The sequence below is a fragment of the Vitis vinifera genome, chromosome 4, assembly GCF_030704535.1.
Source record: "Vitis vinifera cultivar Pinot Noir 40024 chromosome 4, ASM3070453v1".
NCBI classification, from domain to species: Eukaryota; Viridiplantae; Streptophyta; class Magnoliopsida; order Vitales; family Vitaceae; genus Vitis; species Vitis vinifera.
This window is the reverse complement of record NC_081808.1, coordinates 23913148-23939148: the sequence shown is the minus strand read 5'-3', so window position 1 is coordinate 23939148 and position 26001 is coordinate 23913148. Positions and strand designations below refer to the sequence as shown.

General features: G+C 32.6%; 3 protein-coding genes across 3 annotated transcripts; all 3 read right to left on the bottom strand.

Moving 5' to 3' along the window:
- Positions 1 to 238: 238 nt before the first annotated feature.
- Positions 239 to 6126, bottom strand: LOC100259033 (uncharacterized). Its single transcript, XM_002282140.4, has 3 exons — positions 5789 to 6126; positions 5439 to 5527; positions 239 to 595 (listed from the first exon to the last, which is right to left on the bottom strand). The coding sequence occupies exons 1-3, from the start codon at positions 5952 to 5954 to the stop codon at positions 464 to 466; spliced, it is 387 nt and encodes a 128-aa protein (XP_002282176.1). The 5' UTR covers positions 5955 to 6126; the 3' UTR covers positions 239 to 463.
- A 7997-nt stretch (positions 6127 to 14123) lies between these two features.
- On the bottom strand, positions 14124 to 16943 carry LOC100262539 (G-type lectin S-receptor-like serine/threonine-protein kinase LECRK1). Its single transcript, XM_010651112.3, has one exon. It carries the CDS (start codon positions 16751 to 16753, stop codon positions 14363 to 14365), a length of 2391 nt encoding a protein of 796 aa, XP_010649414.1. The 5' UTR covers positions 16754 to 16943; the 3' UTR covers positions 14124 to 14362.
- Positions 16944 to 17055: 112 nt separating this feature from the next.
- On the bottom strand, positions 17056 to 19640 carry LOC100257411 (G-type lectin S-receptor-like serine/threonine-protein kinase LECRK1). The gene has a single exon (XM_002275775.5). It carries the CDS (start codon positions 19571 to 19573, stop codon positions 17195 to 17197), a length of 2379 nt encoding a protein of 792 aa, XP_002275811.2. The 5' UTR covers positions 19574 to 19640; the 3' UTR covers positions 17056 to 17194.
- Positions 19641 to 26001: the final 6361 nt, after the last annotated feature.

The window sequence follows — 26001 nt, the reverse complement described above, 5'->3', positions numbered from 1 at the left end:
TGAGCACAAATACACATAAATCAAGCAGAACTAGAAGAAATTCTTGATTACCAAGTGCGGGAACATGCTTAATTGAGAGTCATCAAGAAAGTTTAGTTCTACAAAAGATGGTTTATTAGGGAATGCCGAGAACAGCCATATAGAACGTAGGGCAGACTTACAAAAATAACCCTAAGTATAAATGTAGAAGTGACGAAGAAATAAGACCTTCTGATGAAAGAGTAACACACTCTTGGTATAGCAAATTATAAACTATTGATTTATAAATATAAATCCAAAAATGAGTGCAATTAACAGTCGGATTCACAATTTATGGTCTCCTGAGAATCAGTAGTGTAAATCCAATACTGGCAAAACAGATTCACACTCCCCAACACCAGCATCAGTTTTGGCTGCAGTGAGATAAGAAACAAGAACTCCTGAGTCATGCTAATGGACGGAAATCACAGGTCTCCTTCCTACATCAATGGGACTTGGAAACTTTGTCCAAAGCATCAAAAACACCCTGTAAAGTCACTTCCTCCACAATCACAACCTTATCCCTTGATTTAGAACCGGAACTAATAGACACCTGCCTTCTTTTCACTCCTACAACCTGTTAATGGAGAAAAATGAACTCTGTAAAATTTATCAGCATTGAGAACATTACTTTTTAAATAAACAAACTATACTGAGGAAGGAAAAGAACAGACAGAAAAACAATTAATCCAAGCAAAAGAGAACGGAAAAGATTTAAAATAAATAAATTTTTTGGACAAGAAAACCAAGAAGAAATCTCAAGTAACAATTGATGTACTCCACAGTCCTTTTTAGCATATGAACACATCTTACCATATTCATAGGAATGTATCTAGCTATGTAGTAATGAAGAAGAAAGGAACAGTTGTGAAGAAGGTGCTATCTATTTACAATTGTGAAGCAATCATGACAAGAGTTTGGTGTATCAGCCTAATCTACTCAGTACCACCACCAAAGAAGAACCTACTATTTTTCAAAAAAGAAAATTAAAGAAAAGAAGAGGGGGGGAAAAAAAGACAAGGATTATATTCTTATAACATTCTGCCCTTAAGGCCCGACTCAAGTAGTAAAGGGATGGGGAGGGCTTGTGGGAGGTTCTAGGTTCAAGTCTCAATGGGGGACAAAAATTTACCTATAAATATATATATATATATATCCTGATGACATTTTATAATCAAAATAGTGAAAGCCCCCCATAGTGCAAACAAATGATTCAGTGTCATGGACCTATGAAACCATTCAATCTATAAAAGTCTAACTTGGAAATAGGTAAAGCTTCTAACCAATCTTGAGAAATAGCTCTTCTAAGAATATGTATCCAAAAGAAAAAAAAAATTACCATTCTAAACAACCATGGGATTTCGGGGGTATTGAATGGAGAATGAAAATATATTTACTCAAAATTTTTCAAAGCAATCTGCATGCAATAATTTCTTCTTCCAATCCCATCAATTGTAAACCAATTCTTATTTTTATTATTTTCACAAAAATGTAAATTTGTCAAATCTCAATAACAATCATCATCCTAATAATAGAAAGTTTGGTCCCAACCATTTGGGTCGGCTTCATGAATAATGACTCACTGTTACATACCAAAAAGGGTCATATCCCTTGCAAATTGCTTTTTATTCTACTACTTTTATTCAACTTTTCCTCCTTCAACCCCATAGTTAAAACCTTCAAGCTCACTTTTCCTACTACCACAAATTCCCTAGCTTTGGCTTCCAACAATGCTCTAATTTCAAGTGTCATCTCTCCAAGTCATGTCACATCTGATCTATCATACTTTTAAAAGTCAGGATAGCTGCAAAACATTGGTTGGACAAAATTTTCCTATGCTATAATGAAATCAAAAAGAAAAATAATAAATAAAAAACCTACTAATAACCCAATAATTAAAAAAATGGAATTTACTCCTATTCAAAATGTAAAACCATCCTATACAGGAATTTCCAGATTTTTCCGGAAGTGAGATTTTGGACAGGAAGTAAAAGGAGTTTTATTTGCAATCTATTAATATGGAAGGTTGAGTTCTTGGGGAATGGACGGATGTCTTTCTTGAATTTTGAATCATTCTTGTAATTATCCTGTTACCCCTAGGGAGTTTTTTTCTGTTTCCTTCTCTTGATGCTATTGACACTTTCCATGTACTTGGGTTACAACCCCTTTTGGGGTTTCATTTATGAATATTTCTTAAATTTTTTTTTTTAAAGAAAGTCCACTAATTTATACGAAATAAGTTTAATTTATATGAAATAAGCTGCTCAAGATTTATGTTCAATTTTTTCTTACAACACCTCTCTGTTTTATCGGTCACGTGATCAATCAAAGCTCAAAACTATTAATAAACTAGTCAGTATTATCAACTGATGTTTTGTCATAAGTTTCAGTCACAAATTAATGTGTGTATCTGATTTTATGAAGGGGTTAAGATATATATTTTTTTTACCATCCTATTAGCAACTATCTGGCAGTTCCAAAAATGTTTAAGAGGAGCCTACCAGTAAATCAAATGAAGAAAACATGCTCCACTCAATTTCATGGGCAGATATTAGAACTTACCAATGCATCAATATGTATTTAGATTAAAGCCATGATGATGGAGTCTATAAAAACATAATCCTTTTTAATGAAATTGAATTCAAAATTTTTTGAAAATTTATCATCCATTGACATTAAAATATAAAGGAGTAGTTGCTTAGGGTCTTCTTGTCTAATGCTCCCTCTCTCTTGCTAAGACTATTAAAGAAAGTTCTTAAAATGAACCAAGTATGATTGCTATAATCAATTAGTTGTAAGGGTAAGCATTTTGATGTAGCAGTTGTTGGTACTATTTGAATGTTGAATCTTTACCATTTTACAAGTTTTATTTACTTGATATAGATATTTTTTTCTTTATCAGAAATACATTTTAATTGGAATCAAACCAAAAACCAAGGACCAAAAGGCGAGTATTGATAGATATATCAACCATACAAATATTAGGGTATCGATAAAAATATTGACAAAATATCAATATCAGAAACTTTTCAAAAGAAATGAAGGAAATTACTAACATAACATGGAAAGTTAAAATGGAACTTCAAAGATTACTAAGACATGCAATGGTGCACCACTTAGAGTCAAAATATAAACAAAAGTTAAAATATAAACAAAAGTTATCTACATCATAAGTATGTAGTATATCGGACAAAAGTTGTGTGCTCTGACCAATGAAAGTGTAAATTGGTCCATAGGCATCTATTTTATGACAAATTTTTAAAAACATAAGATTATTGGAGAATACCATGGTCATGGATAGCCTAGGTATCGTCTTAGAATCTCTAGGGAGTTCAAAACCATCATCACCCCTATTCTCATAGTTTGATATTTAGGTAGGGAGAGTTTTAGGTTAATTTTTGTTGTAAAATTTAGGTAGAATTTTAGATTCATTTTTTTAATTAAGTTATATTTGTGTGCAATGAACTTTGAGTAGTAGTTAAGACTGATTATGAAATGTAAGTTGAATCTTTTAAATTGATTTTTTTTTCAGTTGATTTTTAGAGTAATTTGTTAAGTAAATTTTAGCAATAAATATAGGTACAATTTTTAAGTTGATTTTTTATATTTATTTTTTTGGATATGGGTGATTTTGAAGTTGATTTATAGATAAGTTTAGATTCAGTTTTAAGGTGATTTAATTTACTATAGGACTTATGATTTTATTGAAATTTTAGGTAAAATTTTCAGTGAGTTAGGAAATCTTGTTTGGAGTGAAAATAGCCCAAAATGTAAAATAAATGGAAAAAAAAGATGGAATAAAGTAATAATCATATAAATATATTAAGATATTTCCCAAAACATCAAGAAATATTGCAATATTTCAACAAAATTTCAGTTGCACACACATTTTACATACTAATCATATGTCTCACATGTACAATATAGGCACCCCTACAGCTAGCTCGCTGGATGAAACTGGCAGAATTTTCATAGAAAAATGGCAAAATTTGGGGCATTTTCTTAAAATTCCAACTTAACGATACACATCAGACAGTTTTGATATTGGGGACCACTAATACCCCTAACTTTTCTGGTTTTTCAATGGTAACATCAAATTTTGTTCCTTACTTGAAACCCCCTTATCCCCCATTCAAACCCCTTGCCACCAAATTCAGGCCTCAACTGCCCTTGCTACTATATGGATTTGAGTGTGAAACTTTACACACAAGCAGACCCACATCCTAACATAGAAATACATATCTTTTATCAAAATAAATGTGTGGTGTTCAGTTTTAAAATTTTGAGACTATATATATCTATATATAGAATGATTTGTATGTTGACCTCTTGGATGGCATTCATTCTAATAACCATTCTGTGGGGGATTTTTAACTTACCACTTTATCTTCACAACATCAGTTTTCTATTGAAAACCTTACCCTGAATTTAATCTCCTTCAATACTTTAATTTCTTATTTCCTATGAAAAAGGAAAAGAATCTTATCTCTTGGTGCTGCTTCTATAACCCTATGTACACAGGGTGCCCACTCATTTGCTTATCCAAAGAAGGAAAAGAAAAGAAAATAATAAAAACTAACACTGAAACAAAGTACATATAAATGCAAAACAAAAGTATCCACATATTCATGTTCTCACTACTACCTAATTATAAGAGACCACCCTCCATCAATGTATCCTATAAGAGGCAACATCACTTCTTTCCAAAACTACTACATTGTTATTGGCAATCCTAGAATACTGATGATCCATGATCCATCATACAATGCTTAAGCTAATGTTATAAGGAAGTACCGTTCACTTAAACTTGAATAAATAAGTAAATTATTTGTAAATATGTACTTTATCCCTAGGAAATCTTAATAAAAATCCCACACAATTGACATTCTTAGTTGGGATGTACCATTCTATTCTTTGTGGATGAAACTTGTCCTCCATGCGGAGAGGGTGTTAAAACCTCGTTACAATACTCATATTTCTATCTTAACATCGAACTAAAAAGCACCCAACCAAGAATGTTTCCCTCTTCAGCCATCAGATCAAAATATTCAAAGAATTTCTTTTCATTTTATGTTTTTCCCCAATGCACAGATAAATTTTCCAATGTGACAATTGCAATGAATCCCACTAAAATAAAATCAAAGCCGAAGCCTTCTACATTAGACATTATAATTGTTGAACAAGTACTATTGTTGTCCGCCTCAATCTCACCTACTTTTATCTACCTCAAGATTTAAAGTAGTGCTCCATTTTAAATACTGAGAGCTACATTGTTGCTTTCTGAGGAAAACTAGACCCAAGAGCGGTGTTAGTCAGAGTTGAATAGAAAACTCGGATTGGTTTCTTTTCCCGCATTTTCACAGCAACCAAACAAAGCACAAATCTATTTCCAGAAAACAAAATATTACAGAAAGACTCACCGAGCTTATGTAATCAAGGAGCGCCGCGTTCGCTTCTCCATCCTTTGCAGGAGCATCGATTTGCACGCCCAGCGCCTCATCGTCGAAATCTGAATTCATAAAAATAAAAATAAAATAAAAACCTAAAAATTAAAAACATCGAACAGCAACAGCAAAACGCGCGCGCACATACAATCGATTGTTTCCTGAGAAGGTGCAGGAGAAGGGCAAAATTCTCTGAATGTATTAAAATCAGAATTCATGAAAAGAATATAAAACAAAAAAGATAAAATTTCAAAATGTTAGTTTCTCTCACTTTCCGAACGTTTCTGGAAACCAAACAGGGATTAAGAAAACCTAGAGAGATGGACCTGTGATGGAGGAGACTTTGGAGCCGGGCTTGGCATGAACGGTGATGGAGACGGAGGAGGGAGGCACGAATCGAATACATGAAGGGAAGCTGCTGTTAACAGAGTCAGATGACTGAGTTGACCCGCCTGAGTTGGCCTTCGCTTTGCCCTTTTTACTTGGAGCCATACTTAGGCTGTGTCCAGGAATATCGACACCATCTTTAATTGTTTCCCTATGTCCCACTTTTTATAATTCGGTGGCTCACTTTATATCAAATTTGTTCGTGTTACAAAAACTACAATCAAATTTTTAAGTGATTCATAGCCTCTTTCGTAACTGTTTTCGAAATCGGTTCTTCGAATGTTTTATTGGATAAAAATCTAAAATATTTTTAACTTATTTTTAATATTTTAAAAATAATTTTTATGTGCTTTGTTTTATTTTTAATCATTTTAAATATTTATATAATTATTTTTTTAAATAGTCTTAAAAAACAAATGAAATTAATAAAAAACAATTAAAAAATATTATCTAAAAACAGTTTTTAATTATTAGATGAGTTTTTTTAGGTTTTTTTAGAATAACAAATAATTTTTAAAAAATAATCATGGAACAAACCTTTATTTAGATTTTTAACTAATTTAGCATAATGAAGATATCAATTTGCCTAAATTTTTATAAAAATAATAAAGTACTAAAATACTCTCCATAATTGAATATGTGTAATAAATTCTAAGTCATTGAAAAAAGATATAAATAAACAAAAACAAGATATAAGAAAACCAATAAATGAAATTTGGGTACAAAACTATAAAATTTAAAAACATATTTTAATATTATAATAAGACTCTAATTTTTAAGATTAATATTATCGACTTTTGTTTGCATATTAAATCTAAGTTTATATATCAAATATTAAAGAATTTTTTAAACCATCACTAAACTTTGTACTTACATGAGAAATATTAAACCGTTTTTATATAATATAACTCAAGTTTAGTTATATAATTAATTGAAAATTAAATATGGTAAAAAATTTACTAAGTCTATTTAATAGAAATTTAAATATGCTAAAAAATTTACTATAACTTTTATAATATAAGACACACAATTATAATTGTAATAATGATATTTAAAGGAGAATAATTTTGACTTCATTGAAGAAAAATAAGGCCTTGTAGCACTTAAATTTGAAATATAAATGCTCTTATGAGTAAAGTTGTAATATTTTTTTAAAAAGAAATTACACATTTAATTGAGATAACTTTTTGTGCACAATATTTTTGAGATAAAGAAAAAATTCCATATAAATTAGATATAGATTTTTATGCTCAAAATATAACCCTTAATCTCATTTAATTTGTTCTAGATTTTGAAAAATAGGATAAATAAATAATTAATTTTCTTTTAAATAAATTGATTTCTCATAGTTAGAATTCATTGATTTTATGTTCTTCTAAGAGCTCATTTGACAATTGAGAAAACAAAGGTTATGCTTAAATAAGAAAAACACCCAAAAGGGGGGAGGGGTGAATTGGGTTTTTAAAATATTTTCAATCACAACAAATTCAAACACAATATAAGCAAAATAAAGAAATAGAGTTAGAGAATTCAAACTCGGGTTTTATAGTGGTTTGACACTTCCTTGCCTACGTCCACTCTCCTCTATCTCCTAACTGAGTAAGGGTTCCACTAACTTGAAACTTCAACCAAGCTTCCAATCTTCTTACATTTGGATTCCAACTCCAATGGGTTTTTACACAATCTCTTCAAAATTCGAACCTCTTGAAGGCTTTAACACTCAGATTTTTACAAAAAAGAATCCCCCAATCTAGCTTAAGGATAGCTCAAATACAAGACAAAGTTAGGATGACACACAAGAGTGCACTAAAGGATATGCAAGTGATGATTTAATGCACTATGAAAGAAATGAGAGTTTTTTGACCAAGAACAGGTAGGTAGACTATTGAATGCAAGTGTTCTCTTATCAATAAATGAAGTGGAGCTCTCAATTTATAGGTTTCTAAACTCGGGAGTCAAAAACAGCAAAAGGTAACCTCGTCCGGTCGAGCTAGGGGTCGACCGGTTCACTAGCCGTTGAAGCATTTAATGCTTGACAAGTTATCGTTGCCTCGATCGGACCTCGACCGAGAAGAGAATCACCTTGACCGGGAAGAGAAGGCCATTGGGAGAAAGAGAAAGTTTTTGGCATCCTTCAACCGGTCCTCGATTGGATGAGGTTAATCGGTCGACTGGTTTCTCAATCGGTTGAGCCGATTGGCCATAGCCTCGACCGGTTGAGCCTTTTTGGCCCCGAAAACCTATTTTTTTAATTCATTTCTTTTCTAACACTTAGGCAAGGTCTTTAGGTGAATTATTAAGCCAATTATAAAATATTTTGCCTAAAGTACATTAGTTAAAAACTCGGGTTTTAATGAAATCGAAGTTTTAAAGAATAAACCGAGTTTTCTAAGTTGCATGAAACGTATGAAAATCCTAAGTGCACTCATGCATTCATATTACATTAGTTTCTTATGATCACAAGTCTTCCAAGCATCTCGATCTTGTATCCATTTGGCCCTTTGATGAATTTTCGAGTTTATGACTGAGATTCTTAATCATTAAATCAATTAGTCACTTAATCATGATTTGTTATCATCAAAACCTGGTTAGGAGAACCCTTGGGCTAACAACAATGATTCTAGAAAGCGTTTCTATCATTTCTAATACTTGAATGATGAAAATTTTCAAGTATTAAAAATATTAAAAGTGTTTCCTATAATTAGTACCAAACGGGCTCTAATTCTAACCAAAATCCATTTTTGGGACACAAAAAGAATTTGGTATTCCCAAATAATGATTTGTGGTCAATGTGAAAATTTCATTGTCCTCCTAGTGTGGTATCTCACAAATGGTTTTTTGCCCTTTGTAGGAAAAACTCAAAACCAATCTTAGGGAATAGTGACTCGTTTGCCCCGATGGAGGTAGTCATCATCTTGCATCTTCACACACGTCTATTATATTGAATCTTTTTTCAAGACAGTGCTTAGATCATTACGCCTTCTGTACAACATCCTATTATATTTTTTTTGTTTCCTTTTCTTAATAATAAGAAACAATTTGAATGAATCAAGTCAAATACTAGAATTGCTAGTCTTAAAACCAAAAATACATAGGCCTATCTTCAATTGAATCAAAACTCCAATTCAAACTCAAATGTAGATTTAATGTTTTATTTAGATAATTTAAGAACTTGGTTTTCATTGTTGTGTTGTAAAAGTCAAATAGGGAAAGTCTTAGAGTGAAATTATGAAAATCTCATTTGTATATGAAATTTTGATACCTTCATACTGGTGTCGAAATGAATTTTGAAAAATATCTAAACCTTCTATACCTCTGGCATGCTTCTAATGTGGTATCAAATTGATTTCTACTTGTATCACAATGTATCTTTATATATCTTAATGTATCAAAATTTTGCACCTTATATTGAAATTGTATCTCAATGTATCTTGATGTCTTGAAATGCTGCACTTTATATCGAAATTGTATCTCAATGCATTGAAATTCATTTTGATAAACCCTCAAACTTTCTATATCTTTGGAATGCTTTTGGAGGAAAATTAAATAACTCCACTATATCAAAATGGGCATTGAAATCCACTTTGATAAACTCCCAAACCCATTAGATCTTTGGAATGGTGAAGTTGATGATTGCAATACCTCCACTATGGTATCAAAATTAGCTTTTGATATCAAAATAAAGTATCACTTATTGTCGAAATATATTTCGATAACACCCTAAACTTATTGTATTATGATTGATTTGCTCCATTTTATCAAAGTGGTATCAAAGTGTATTGAAATGAGCTCCTAGCATTAGATTTCTATATCGACATTCCCCAGCTTGTGTCAAAATTCCTTTTTTTGCATTTTTTTTCATCATTTCCTATGCGTTCAAGCTTTTCCATTTTGTTTCTAGTATATTTGAATCTTTGGGTTGTCGTGTACTTGCATTTATGCATATATTATCCTTTTTTTTTGTTATATTCTTTACTAGATGTAAACTTTAGTCCTCAATTTGGGACTTAACATATTTAAGTTAAAAGATAATGATTTGTCACAAGTTATTGAAAAACTTATTTTTGTATATAGAAAAACACCAATTTTGAATGCTAATCACTTGGTCATGACGTAAGGCTATAGATTTTTGTGAGAGAGCACACATTAGTTAAGATTGGATAAGTAAGATTAATGAACCTTAATTTGAGAATTTGCAAGGGGTCATTGTAATAAATGTTTTATCACAAAATTTCCAAAGGGAGGATTTTTGGTGCTTTATAAGAGGTTGACAATTTTGTTCTAGTGATGCAATACTAATTTGATACAACTTACTTCCTTGGATCTTAATGTCCATGATCGAGTCCAAGTTTATCGAGCATCAAAGATTTGGCAAAGTAAGTATGCATTTAAAATTTGGGTAGTAATGAAAATATACATATCAAATCCAAGTTGCAAAAAAAAAAAAAAAAAAAAAAAATACAAAAAGCCAAAAGTGAATAATAGGATGTCTGAATGTGACTAATGCAATATTTGAATGAAGAATAGCTCAACATTTGAACCATGACCAATGAATGTTCAAATGTTAAACATTAACATTTTATTAAAAAAAATTTCAATTAAAGAAAATGCTATTTTTAATTTTTTGGAAAAAAAAACATATTTTTAAATTCTAAAATTTCTACTCTTAATTATTTATCACTTTCTTATTAGTATCTAACTTGAACACTTAGGATTTGCTATAAATATCTAAGGCTAAGTCTTTTGTTATAAGTGGACATATACACTTCATGGAAATATATTGTCATTATGCCTTGATCTTAAAAAGCTCTAAGCCAATCAAGAACCTATCTTGAAAGCCTTATGTTGGAAAGGCAAGGTGGCGTATCAATTCATATACATCAACATGGAGTTAAGATGATCTATTAAGGAGCATAATATTCAATATCTCGCATGCAAATAAAGATATTGGTGTTAACCAGTATAATACCCTTGGGAGTAAGTGTGTTGGAATCAAGTAAAATCGCATATCGCCTTTTCATGCTTAGTACTGGATTTATTCTATGTCCATTTCACTTGTGGTTATTTATAGAGTTTCTAAAAGATTTTGTAGGTAATTTTTCTACATGTATTCAATGTTCACTTTTTGCTAATTAGTCTATCCGGTATTTCGAATTGAATTAATTAATATTTAAGAATATTTGAATAAAATTTTAAATTATGATACATAAAGCTTGAACTACCTATTCACTTCATGAATAAAAAATGTACTTTCACATGTTATACTATATATCACATCATTATTAAAACTTAAATCATTAAATTAATTAAGATTTATAAAAAATAAAAAATTACAACTTAAAAACAACCCGAATATATTTTTAAAATAATATTTTATAAATTCAAAAATCTTAAAAGGGATAAATGAGTTGTGTTAACAAGTTTGATGGGTTAGGTTCATGTTAATTTGTTATTTGTATAAATTCTTATACAATCCAATCTCACTTATTAAGTTAGTTATATGGGTACATGTTATCCATACAATAAGTTATTTTATATCAAGTCATTCTTACATGATTATTAAACATGTCATATTTGGATTAAGTATATTTTCAGTATTTCTTACCTCAACATTATATGATATGACTAATTTGTGAAATCCCTAATTAAGGATTTATAATTTCTAATGTAACTACTATTTGAATTCATTTTGATGTGAAGGAATTGTGAATACTTTGATAGATCAACTAAATTGATCTATTGATTTAAGACACAACATAGGTCTAGATGATAATCGAAAGGGTGATCATTCCGCTAGCACAACAAGCAATTGATCGATTAATCTTGTTATTGATGGTAGCTTTCAATTTTTTGAGTGATCAATTGATTCCTTAGGCAATTAATGAATCCTTGAATTATTAAGGCTATGTTTGGTTCTCAAAAAAATTTGAAAAAAATTTATAAGGTAAGGAAATAGAGAGGAAAAGTATAATAAAAATTGAAAAATAGATTTAAAGTTAGTAAATTATTTTTATATATTATTTCAAACTCATTTAACTTATCTTAATTCTTCTATATAAATAATAAAAATAAATTAAAAATTCATGAGTATCTAATTAATTTTAATTGTATTTACTTTTCTTTCATATTTTCTATAGTAAAACCAAACATGATGAGTAAATTATTTTCCTAAAATATTTTTTCTTTCTCTAATACTTTCTAGGAACCAAATATAGATTAAGTAACATTGATCTTTTGGCTCAATATTAGGAAAGCTAAACTCATACATGGAATTGCTAATGCAATATATAAAAGGCAAAACTTAAATAAACAATAAGCACAGACTTATTTCAATATGTTCCAATATGGATCTCCCCATTACTTCAAATTTTACTCTTTAAATATAAATCACCCTTATATCTTTCATGTTGAAATTCATTAATGACAATAAAACATAGAGAACTAGAAAAATGTTCATAGATATGCTCAAGAATTCACATTTTGGATTGATTTCCCATAAGGCCTTCAAAGATTTTCTAGCCTTTGAATTGAAATCCTGATGCAATTGCAACATCAAAATCCTATAGATTACTTTAGGAGGTAAGATTTCGAGCCAATTTTATAGTAATTTTGAGAGTTAGAAGTGTTTCCTGATGCTTGGAATCACTTCCTTGTTAGGATTATATGTTTGACAATCTTTTGAATCACTTTTAAAACCTAAAGAATTACTTGAAGATATTTATGAAAAATCACTTGAAGAGCGTTTAGTAAAACTTAATGCTTAATGTTTAATGACTTAAAATTAGTTTATGTTTAAGTTCCTAAATCATATTAGGTTATTATATTATTTATCAAAGTCATTTTTAACTGCATGTTGTAATATTAAGAGGGTGCTTGATAAAATTTAATACTTAATAATTTAAATTAACTTTAAATTAATTTTTTTAATATATTGATTTAAAACTTATTATTTAATTTTTTACTTTAAATATCAAGGTTGTTTAATAAAGGCAACTTTAAAACTTTTTCTAAATCATCAAATTGACATATTTATCTTTATTAATTTTAACTAACATATATTCTCTTTAACTTTAACTTATGCTTATTTTTTACTAATTTTAAATAATAAATTTGTTTGTTAAGCATCTATATTAAAGGCATCATAGATATAAAAAATAACTACAAAAATATTTATTTCAAAAAATAAATCATAAATATGGAGTTATGGATATAAAAAAGGCTCTTGTTTGATGTGGGAAGATAGAATAAAAAAGTTTATGAATTATAATAAGTTAATTATTTTGACTGAATATTTAAAATTATTTCAATTTTAAATTATGATATTAAATTATTTTATCAAATATACTTAATTTATCTAATAACTTAAATTAAGTTATTAAATCAATATTTTGATTTATCAAATTTTTTTTTTTTTAGTGGATGATTTTTTTAAAACATCTCTTTTACAAAGTGCCACGAGTTAACAGTAGTTCAGTCAAAATCACACCCAACCCTCAGTGATTAAATAATCCTATGGAAATTTTGAATTAGTCAATGATGAAGCGGGAAAATTCTAAAAGCAACGAGTCTCAAAAGTTCCACCATACCATAATTCTCTGCTAGCTGTTCTTCTCTTCCTCTTTTTCTTATTGCGATACTTCTTTTATGAAATGTTTGGAGATGGTGATACACGATGCAAAGATAAGACTAATGTATGAAATAACTTGGAAGTCTGGAGTGTATTGCTCACCTGAACTTAAAAGAGTAATTTAGCGCTAGTACGTACCCAATTGTGAGCTGGGTCAGGGACTCATTACTCCTTCATCACTTGCCTATGTATATATTGAAATAAAGCACTTGTAGATCCAACTGCAAATCATTTTTGTATGTTAGATTATAGCTATCAAGAAAACTACCAATGATTTATATGGCTGTCCTGTCTGTCTTCAGAGGGAGGGTTCACATTAATATTTCATTCTTTGTATTACAGATACCAGATTTTACGCCCAAAAAACAGTAGTTTGGGTTGGTTGGTAATTAAACGGGTTGGTCTCAGCCAGCACACAAATGTTTCATGTTCAGCTTTGCAATTAGAACCAAACCAATCTAAATTCACATGGCCACATATATAGATGACTGGTTGCTAGCCCATATCGTTCTGCCATAGTCAACTAGAACAAAACTGAGTGTTGGTGGGCATGCGTTAGACTGCAGCTGTCATTCCTTCTTGTGCACAGAATGAAAGCCTTTCTCAACCAGCTAAAATACAGAAGTTGTTCTAATTAATGACAAAAATTTTAATGAGAAGGAGAGTGGAAATGAGATTCTATGAATTACAAGTACAAAGTGTTCCACTGGTAATAGATAGAATTAAACACATCAACTTAATACAGCTGCTTCCACCTAGGAAGTGGGCATCTATTGCTTCCAAGAGTTACCATATATTTCACTCAGAAAAGGCTTACCACATATGCTAGCTTATGCATTGGAAGATGAAAAATTCAAAAACATTAAGGCAATTGAACCTGCCTCATCTACATGGTGGTAGTAGTTGGACATGGAGGGACGACTATATCAGTTATTCCTTCTAAGATCAGCACTACACTCTTCATGGAAGGACGAAGAGCAGGTTCATCTTGAATGCACCACAATCCCACCTTAACCATTCTTTCCAAGGTTTTTTTGTCTGCTACTTCATCAGCCACAAGCTTATCCAACTCTCTGGAAACCATGCACTGATAGACCCAATTGGACAGAATAATCTCTTCTGGATTTTTCACCTGAACTTCCATGTTCTTTCTGCAACATACAATTTCTAACAGCACTATCCCATAGCTGTAGATGTCAGCTTTTACAGATATTGGAGTGTTCCTCTGCCATTCTGGTGCCAAGTATCCTCTTGTCCCTCTGACCCCAGTGAAAGTCCTTGTTTGATCAGGCATCAACAACTTGGCTAATCCAAAATCAGAGATTTTGGCATTCAAAAATTCATCCATCAGAATATTTTGAGGCTTTATATCACAATGAATGATAGGGGTTTCACATTCTTCATGTAAATAGAGGATACCTCTTGCCACATCCAATGCAATTCTAACTCTTTCATTCCAGTGAGGGCGGGTTCCCGCATTGAAAAGGAGATTTGCAAGGGAGCCATTACTCATATATTCATAGACCAGAAGCCTCCTAGAGTTTTCAGCACAGTACCCCATCAACCGAACCAAGTTCCTGTGGTGAGTTCTCCCAATTGCTCGCATCTCTGCCTGAAACTCCCTTTCACCTTCTTCTACTATCTTCTCTAGTCTCTTTACTGCAACTAGTTTTTTACTTTTGTACAAAAACCCTTTATAGACTGCTCCGAAAGAGCCCTTACCCAACTCTTCTTTGAACCCACTGGTTGCTCTTATGAGCTCTTTGTATGAAAACAATTGCAAGGTGAGCTCCTTGGCTGGGCCCAAATTTCCCGTCTCCAACAGCCTTCTGTACCTAAGAACCCGGTACTTGAAAATGAAAAAGCCAGAGAATGAAAGAGCAACAAATGAACATGTAACGAAACTCAAGCTTAAAACAATAATTAGCACTACTGCTTTCTTGCTTGTCACTATAACTGGTGGCTTTTTTGGGCTAGGAAAGGTCCCGTTCTTTGTCTCAATACTTCTCATGCCCACCTTCAGGAAAGCCGTGGAAGACACTTTTCGATCTCTTACAACATATCTCAAGGGAAAATTTTGTTTCTTGCAAAGCCCATTAAGATATAGGGCAGCCCCACAATCACAGTCTTCCAAACAAGAGTTGCTGCAGTCATCTTTTGACATTGGTGCATCAAAATAGGCATGGTCTCCCCAATTCAAATTCTCCATTGTCTTGATGCCATAAAAAGGCGCTTTTTCTTCCCCATCTCTACACCCTTCTTCAGAGAAGTTTCTCCCACAGCCAAGAGATCTTCGATTAGGATCAATGAAATCAGAACCAGGAAGACAATCACAGTAGGGTTTATCGTCAGCAAATGTGCAAAAGCTGTTGAAACCACAAAAACTTTTCACATCACATGCACTGTTAAGTACGGACTCCTCCATCGTTATTTTGGGTTCACTATTGTTGTAGTTGGCATGAGAATAGAGTCGAAAAACACCGTCAACATCAAGTGTAGCCCGATAGATAACTTTGTTGGCATCTTTATTGATTGAGGATGAGGAAGTCAACACACTTGTCAATGAACCAAGATCATCATTCCTCCGGAGAAGTAGGTCGCCTCTGCTATCATTGAGATACAGGTGGCTGCCACTGGTGAAAGTTCCAGTGCTCCAGTAAGCATCTCCTGGAGTGTGAGCAGTGTCTGCAGGGTACAGAACAAGGTTCCCATCAAGCTGCATGTTAAGGTCAAACCGTCCACTTGAATGATCGGATTCTGATAAACTAGAAACTAATTCACCCCCCGTGCGTAAACTCTGGCCTCCTAATATTGTATCAGTTGGGAAGCTAAAACTCTCCCAAATGGGATCAGAGTCCTCGTTATAGAGCACAAAATTGCCCGAATCCAACATGGAAGCAAAGGCTGCAGCGGTGGTTGCATTAGCAATGAGCTTCTCTTCCCCTTGATCAGTTCTCAGAAGAAGTTTACCATCCTTGGTTAAATCCAGAGTTGCATTGGAGTTGACCGGTGGATCATCTCGATTTGCTGTCCAGACAACAGTGTTGTTGGGATTGCCTACCAGCCAGATCCCCACAGCAAAATTGAGACCTTGCTGGTAAAACCCAAAGGCAAATTGACCCGAACGGGAGGGCCATGAAGTGGGTTCAGATTCTGGGGAAAGTGAAGAGCCCAGACTGATCTGGTTGGACGGCTTTGGTTGAGCCCCTTCAGCAGCAGAGAATACCAGAAGGATGAAGTAAACCACAGATACAGAAGCCATGGGAAGTAAAGACATTTTAGAACTATGTCAGTGATGCTTTCTTTCAACTATTAGATAAGGGTGGAAGGAGATAATCGGAACTTCAAGACTTGTTAATAATGTAGATTTGATTTGATTTCCAAAGCGCGTCCTAGACTTTCATTGGCTCTCCAATGGGACATGAAAGAGACTGCTCTAAAATCATGAATTGACTAGTGCAGAAATTTCATCATTGACCTGGATCGACTTTAGAAAAAGCAAAAAGGTGGAAGGAAAATATGCAGAAATTTCTCCATGAGGACCATTTCAGCATGGACTTTTCTATGGTTGATTCATAATTGAAACACTTTCCAGATTTTTCATCAGAAGCAAAATGAAACACAAGAAACAGGCTTCTATAGTACTTGGAGGTAAGGCACCAAGAAAACAGAAGTCTTAAGCATAGCAATACAGAGAGAAAAGACTATTATTAAGAAATTACAGAGGAGTTGGAGATGGAGGGAATGGTATATCCACAGTCCCTTCTAACATCAATATCACATTCTTCATGGAAGGACGCAAAGCCGGGTCATCTTGAACACACCACAAGCCCACCTTCACCATTCTTTCTAGCGACTTAAATTCTACTTGTTCATCTCCAACAAGCTTATCCAACTCTCTGGCCACAAGACAACCATACACCCAACTAGAAAGAATGATCTCATCTGCAGTTGAAACTTTAACCTCTATACTTCTCCTGCAACAGACAATCTCCAAAAGCACAACCCCAAAACTGTAAATGTCAGCCTTCACTGATATTAGGGTATTTTTGTGCCATTCGGGTGCAGAGTACCCTGCTGTCCCTCTGATCCCAGTAACAATGCCTTCTTGATTTGGCATTAGCAGCTTTGAAAATCCAAAATCGGATATCTTAGCAGTCCAGGCATCATCCATGAGTATGTTTTGAGGCTTTATGTCACAGTGGACGATTTGGGACTCGCACTCCTCGTGCAGATAGAGTATCCCTCGGGCTAACTCTAGTGCAATTCTCACTCTTACTTTCCAAATGGAGCGCTTCTCAGCATTGAAGAGAAGATCTGCAAGTGAGCCATTTCTCATGAACTCATAAACAAGAAGCTTCTTTGAGCCCTCAATGCAAAAACCAAGCAGACGGACTAAATTCCTGTGATGAGTTTGCCCAATCGCAGTCATTTCAGCTTGGAACTCCTTCTCTCCTTGTTCCACAACTTTCTCTAGTCTTTTTACAGCCACAACTTTGTTATCCCTTTCTATTGTCCCTTTGTAAACAGCTCCATAACAGCCCCTCCCCAACTCTTCCCGGAAGCCATCCGTTGCCTTCTCAAGCTCATCATAAGAAAAAGATTGCAGAGTAAACTCTTCCGTTGAACCCAAATTTACTTCTTCCGACAGTTGTCTGTAGCTCCAAACTTGATGTCTATATACCCAGAAACTGGAGATTGCAATGACCAAACACAAGAATGCAATGGAACCCAAACTTAAAGAAAGAACTAAAATGAGAGTTTTCTTGCCATCAATCTTCACTTCTGTATTCATTGGAGCAGGTGGGGGACGGTATGCAGACTTGACCCTCTGCAAATGTCCCTTCAACAAGGCTGTAGCAGTCTCGTTCCGATTTATCCTACCATATCTGACCGGAAGCTTATATTTATAGCAACTTCCATTCCGATACAGTGCTGCCCCGCAGTTGCAATCATCCAGGCAAAACTTGCTGCATTCTTCCATCTTCATTGATTTCTTGTAATAAGGATAGTCTCCCCACCCTGTATTTTCTAAAGTAGTAATGTTGTATGATATCAATTGATTGTTCATTTTGCTGCAATCATCACCATTGAAGATCCTAGAGCAGCCTCGGATCTTCTCACTAGGGTTGTTGAAAGCAAAACCTGGTAAACAATGGCATTCAGCTTTAGCACCAGGGTTTGAGCAATAACTGTTGAAGCCGCAGAAACCTTTGACATCACATTGATCACTCAAACTTGACCACACAATGGACTCATTGGAGCTACCATTGTTCTCAAAACGATGCGAGTATAACCTAAAAATCCCATCAGGATCAAATGTTGCACGGTATATGGTGGTCTTGTTCTTGCTGGGATTGGAGCTGTTCCTGAAAGTTTGTATGATCAATGATGACATCCCACTGCTCAAGTATAGAGCGCCTTCAGTGTTGAGACTCAGCTGAGTTGAATAAAAATTCAGCCTACTTGCAGAACTAGTCCCAGAGCTCCAGTAGGAGTCATCGCTTTCCCCTGAACTATTTACTGGGTACGAAACAAGGTTTCCATCTCCCTGCATAGCGAGGAAAAACCACCCACTCGAGTGGTTGGATCTCGATTCACTGGAAACCATTTTCTTGTTAGAGTCCAAGTTCTGACCTCCTAATAAGGTGTCAGTCGGGTAACTGAAGCTGTTCCAGATGACACTCAAATTCTGGTCGTAGAGCACAAAACTACCAGAATCAAGCATAGAAGCAGCGACTGCAGGACCTGACCCATCAGTAATGGATATTTCACTACCTTCCTCGGTCTGTAGGAGAAGCTTTCCATCTTCTGTGAAGTATAGCTTAGCGTTTGCAGAGGCAGGTGGATCATCTCGATTAGCAGTCCAAACAACTGTGTTTTCGTCTGTACCGACCAGCCATATTCCCACTGAAAACCCACTGCCTTGTGGATAGAAACCAAATGCAAAAAGGCCGGATGGTGAAGCCCATCCCATAGGGGAGCCATATTTAGGGGAAAGTGAAGAATTCAAGCTTATTAACTTGGCCTTCTCTGGTTGAGCTCTAACTCCTACACAAAGTAATGGCAGAAAGAACACAAACCATACAGAAGCCATGAGAGGAGACAAATGTATCAGAGTCTCAATAAAGTTCAGAACAAAACTAATAAAGCCACACAGTTGACTCTCAAAATCAACGACGACTTAAAAGCTGATCTCGTCATTTAGCCAATTGAACTTTCTTACTGTTTTCACTGGATATATGGTTTGTGGCAAGGTAGCATAGAGCCTTACTATTGTTTCTGTCTAAATTTTTAAAATTTGTATTTTCATTTTTATTTCCACCTTCTTACATCTGCTTTACCATTGTTTTATGTCTTTCTGATCTTAAATGTTGGATTTAACAGGGTTGAAATAGAAATGCAAATAATTACATGAAGGAAGATAAATAAGTGAGAAGAATTAAAAATATATTGGTTTTAACCATTCTCCTAATTCAAATATTACATAATCTCTCATACTTAACAAAATAAAAACTCTTAATAATAAAATATATATAGAAACCCTTAATAACAAAATATATAAACCTTCTAAATTTATGCATTTATAAATTATTTAATCTTTATATGATTGAGAAAAAGGTGAAATGAGTTTGAAAAAACTCATTTCACTTTAATTTATTGGATTTAAAACTAATCTTTATTTTCCATTAGTTTTTTCTTTCTACTTTTCGTCCAAATATAGCTTTAGAAACTAAATCACATTCAAATTCTTAGAAACTTCCAATAATCAAGTTTAACTTTCCAACCTACCCTCTTAAACTTGATTTGTAGTTCCAAGTATGTCCTTAACATTCTAAAATCTTTAAGGCTTTGTAAAAATATCTATAATTTGATCTTTTTCATAATGCACTATGTAATAAAATGATGTCTTGTATCAAAATAAAGCTTCAATCATGGAAATCTAGATTTTGATTTTATGACAATGCAATCAATCATTTTTTGTTTACATAGTTGATATCTTCTTGTTACTTGTAACCCTTAACTATTAATCTTGTTTTGTACCTTTCTAGTTCTCCTTTAGCACTCTTCTTTGTCTTATATACCTATCTTACTCTAATTATCTTTCCTTTTTAGAAGAGATTTCAATTCTCATACTTATTGCTTTTATTTTCTCACCGGTAGTATTTTTTTTCATCTTTTGTCTTGAATTGTTTCTTCAAAACTTACTAATTCACAATTTATAAAAAGACAAAAGAGGGTTAGATCACTTTGATTTTTAGTTACCTCATAAATATCTTGTAGACTCCTAAATATGATATTTCTTCTCTTGAGATTTCCAATAAAGATGTTGAAATTCATGAGTTGATGAAGATGGTAATGAAGGTAGAGTAACAATCTCTTATAAGCTTTCTCTTGTTTCTATTATTCTTTATTGTAGACGGGAGGATTATCATAGATGTCTTTTTGAACACTCCAATCTAATGCTTCTTCTTCATTGAATTTGACATCAATAGGGTTGTATCACCTATGACCCTATTTTGTGATAATAGTGAGGTGTTGACACAATCTAAAGAACTAAGGAACTATCATAATGGTAAACACATAGAAATGAAGTACCACCTTAATTGTGAGATAGTATAGAGAGACGATGTTGTTGTGAAGAAGATACCTTAAGCAAGAGAACTTGATAGATCCCTTCACTAAGACTTTGTCGAGGAAAGTCTTTGAAGATTATAGGGATAACATATGCAGAAGATGTATACCTAACATGCTTTGAGGGTTAGTGATAGATTATTAGGATAGAGCTCTTAAAAACATGACATGATGTAACAATATATGATTTCATTAATATTTATATTGTGGTTTTTGTTTCACTTTATTATCCTATTAATGCATTATAGTTGTTTTGAGTATTCAAGTCAACATCACTTGCATTGTATACAACTTGGGTGCATTAGAAATCACACAGAAGATTTAAGTCATGGACTTCTTTCAAGTTGATGAGTAGTTCGTTGTTGGTTCATAAATGTATATAATCCATATAATTAAAGTTGTAGTATACCACCTCCTATTTAGAAGGATGACTTGTCTTGGTTATCAAGATAGTTTTTTCATGGTAAGTGTACTAGTGTGTATGGTTACACATTGGACAAGACCTATGGTAAATCATGACATTGTTTATTAGCTAGTTATAATTTCATCAAGCCATGATGATGCATAAGCTCTTAACCTAGGCAGAACATTGAACTAGTGCTATGAACATTAGTGACTTTGACCTATGGGGTTAGTTCTTGAGGTGGTCCTATATTCCTTATGCACTATTATTAATGAAGGAAGGTGGTAACAAGTATTCTCGAATAGTTACCATGATATCTCATAAGATTGAGACATAGTGTTCCCTTAGGTGATCCTAAGGACTTGTAATCATGAAATTTGTGATGTCATAGTAATTCCTCTAATGAAATTTTGACATTTGCTCTTGGTGAGCTAAAGTATGCTTGTCAATCATTTAATAGAAGAATTTGAAAATCAAGGATATATGGTGAAGGTAATATTGAGAGATTGATAGCTTCCATCTTGTTAGATTTTGGACATAGTTCATAAGGAGCTTACATGCAGTGGTTAGTAGGTCACAAACCTAATAAATTGAATAAATTATATTTGATCAAGTTATTTCCCAATTTAATTTCATAAGATGTTGGAGTGTAGTTGACTCTTATAGTGAAATGTTGAGATGAATAAGATCCCAAATTGCTCTAATCTCAAGCCTTGGATCAATAAAGTACATGCATTCTATCATAGGCTTCTTTAGGTCTATCATAGTGGAAACATATGGCTTTAAAAACCAATATTGAACATAAATCTGAGGAAAAATTCAAACCTACGATTTGGATGTTCCTAGATCATTTCTAAGCCGATGAAGAAATTGAATATGTAGTAATTGTCATAGAACTTATCCACCTAAAGGCGTTCCACTTGATCTCTACGTCCAAAGATCCTAGCAAAAAAGAAGGGTGGCCTTCTTTCTCTCTCTCCTTGAGGGTGGCTAGGGTTCCTCCTTTGAATTTCAAAAAATTGAATAAGAATATTGAAGCCCTTAGGGCGTTTTTTTAACAAAATTCTCTTATGCACATTTATGAATTATACACCCAAAATACCCTTAAAATGTGTGTTACCATGAACTAAGAGCTCGAGTGGGGACCATTAGATCACATAGGAAAATACATGCTCTCTCATAATCCAATTCTGAAGTTGACTTAACACTCCACCAAAGAAAGTCAACTGCACTCCAATATCTTATGAAATTACAATGAGACAAAGTTTGGATACATGACTTACTATTCATTACATGCAGACTCCCCATGAACTAGTATCCGTAATCTAACAGGATAGTTCTATCAACCCATCAAAATTACTTCTTCAATCTTTAAGTTACTAATCCTCCTATTATGTGATCAATTGACATACTCTAACTCTAAGGAGCATGTCGAATTTCACTAAAGGAAATACTTCAACCAGAGATTTCATGATCACATGTCTTTTGGATCACCCAATGGGCCATGTTGTCATAATCCCATGATATATCATGGTGCCTCTATTGAGAATACTTGTTTCCATTAACCTCCACCAATAGTAACCCAATTTGTAGAGATATATGACCACATGAGGGTCTCACCCATATGTCAAGTCTCCTATTGATTTCAAATAAGCTCAATATCCTCTTAAGTCTATGTAATATAGTAGTTTGGTAAATCATGACAATTCAATAGCTTTACGTCATGATTCACCATAGGTGGTCTAATGTGTAAACCATACACATTAGTGCACTGATCATGGAAAATTTATCCTAACAGTCCAAACAAGTCATTCCTTCAATTATGAGGTAATGCACTATAGTCTCTATTGGATTGCCTATATCCATGAATCGACTGTGAACAACTTATCATTTGGCAAAAAACCCATGACTTGTATCCCTTATGTAACTTCTAATTCATTTAGGTCATGTACAATGCAAATGATATGAGTCTAAATGTTCAAATCAATATCAATGCATAAAATGTAGCAAATGGACATAAAGTCTATCTTCATTACATCATGTCTTGCTTTTAGGAATTGAATCCCAATAGAGATAACTTCAAAATTAGATTTTGAGGGAGTTAGTATTTTCTCATAGGTCCTAATGGCCCCTCCTCAAGTTTACACTCTTTTGTAGCATATTATTTTGAGGGATATTTGGGTTTTTATTCATATATGTGTATAAAGGTATTTTGACAAAAACATAAAGTTGTAAAGAGCTTATGAATTGGCTTTTTGGATTAGACTAATTAATTAATTGGAGCTTAATAGTATAATTAATCAATTAGGACCTACTGAACTAAATTAAGTGACCTAAGCTCAAGATTAACTTAAGTCACTTAAACCCATTAGAAAGTCTATATAAACCTTCTTAGGCTATGTTTGGTTGGCGGGATAAAAAAAGATAGGATATGTATGACCTAAGAAATGCATTTTTTATCCAATGAGATATGATATCCTAGGTTATGATTTCTAATGGAAAATGATATAATTGGATATTAAATCCAATAAACATGATGTCATAAGTTAACATATTCAATGACATATGTTATAATATTCTTATATTTAATTTGTAAAGAAAATAAAAAATAAAAAGAATATATATTATTTTTCAATGTTTAAACTAAAAATTACATTGTATTCTAATATTTTAAAAAATATGAAAATTTTCTTACATTTAACAGTATTCATAATTAAAATATTTAAACTTTATAAATATTATGTTAGTCAATATACAAAAAAGAATTTATATGCATATATTAATATTATTTTACAATATATTTTATAAATATTTTTAAATTCTTTTTTTTTTAACCATAAATTTTAATTTATAATAAAATATTTTATTTTTCAAAATAAGTAATAAAAATTGGTAAAAATTAATAAATTTATGATTCTTGGTATATGCATGTATATCCTACATCTTAGACTAGAATTAACATATTCTATGTAAAAGAGATATAAAAAGAATGGTGAATAATATATTTAACCACTTATCATATCACATGTTTGATTGAATATAAGATATGATAAATGATGAGATAACTTATCCTACCTTTTACCAATCAAACATGGGATATGATAAGAGAGAGAATATATAACATATCGTATCCTATATTATATATAATCAACCAAACATAGCCTTGGAGATTTAAGATTAGACACTAAAGTTGATTATTATTGTTAAGAGAGAAAGAGAACCTTAGCCTTCACACCTTTAGAAAGAAAAGTTCATCCTTTTTCCATTGCCAAGATCCAAGGAGTTATCAGGCGCCGAAGAATTTTGGGTCTTCGAGATCGTTCATCATGACCAAAAAAAAGATTTGGAAACATCCAAATTTGATGCATAGATTCTTGTTTACTTTACCTAAAATAGGTTTTTAAAGGTCATTGCACCTAGGATCTTAGATGTCATGTCCGTTAGATATACAAGGCTTGGAATGGATTTTTCTAGGGTATTCCAACATTATTACTTAGGGTTTTATTTTTTATTGCCTTTAAAAAAATTAAGTGGTGACTCCAAGTAAAAAATAAAAATAAAAATCAATTTCCAAATAATTATGTTAAAATTTTGCCTTTACATGTGAAAGTATATACTTGTAAAGCAAATTGTGAATCATGAAATAACAAAATAAGTATGACGAAATATTTTTAATTATATTGGTCCTTTAATAGCGAAAGTCTCCCATGATTGGTTTTCTAAAAAAATTGATTTCTTTCCCTATTTATATGCAATGTTCTATATAGCTATTCAAAGAACTCATTTACGGAGATCTCATTCTCCATTTGCCTAACAGTCCCATATGGAACAACCATGCTCATGAAAGCATTTGTAGGATCAAAGAAATAAGTGTAAGTTACAAAGTAATGAAATCTAGATATCAGTAGTGAGGCTAAGTATATATAGAGCGACTCGAAGAACTTATTTATAAGGCACTCATTCTCTATTCCCTTAAACGGTCCAATTCGGAACATGGGAGCATTTCTAGGATTATGCTAGTCATTTCATTAATTAATGAATCCAATATAAGCACATGTAAAAGCAAAGGAATAATATTAATATATATATATGTTAGCCTAAGGGTTCTCCTAATCAGGTTTTGATTATAACAAACCATGGTTAAGTGACTAATTGTTTTAAATTGTTAAGAATCTCAGGCAGAATCTCAAAAATTCATCAAGGACCAAACGAATACGGGATCAAGATCATTTGGAAGACTTGTGATCATAGGAAATGAATGCAAGATGATAGCATGAGTGCACTTAGGATGTTCATACCTTTTCATGCATCTTAGAAAACTCGGTTTATTCTTTAAAACTTGATTTTCTTTAAAAATCGAGTTTTATCAAATATACCTTAGGCAAATTGATTCAAAATTGGCATATTAACTCACCTAAAGACCTTGCCTAAGTATTGGAAAAGAAAGAAATAAAAAAGGATAGGTTTTCAGGGCCAAAAGGCTCATT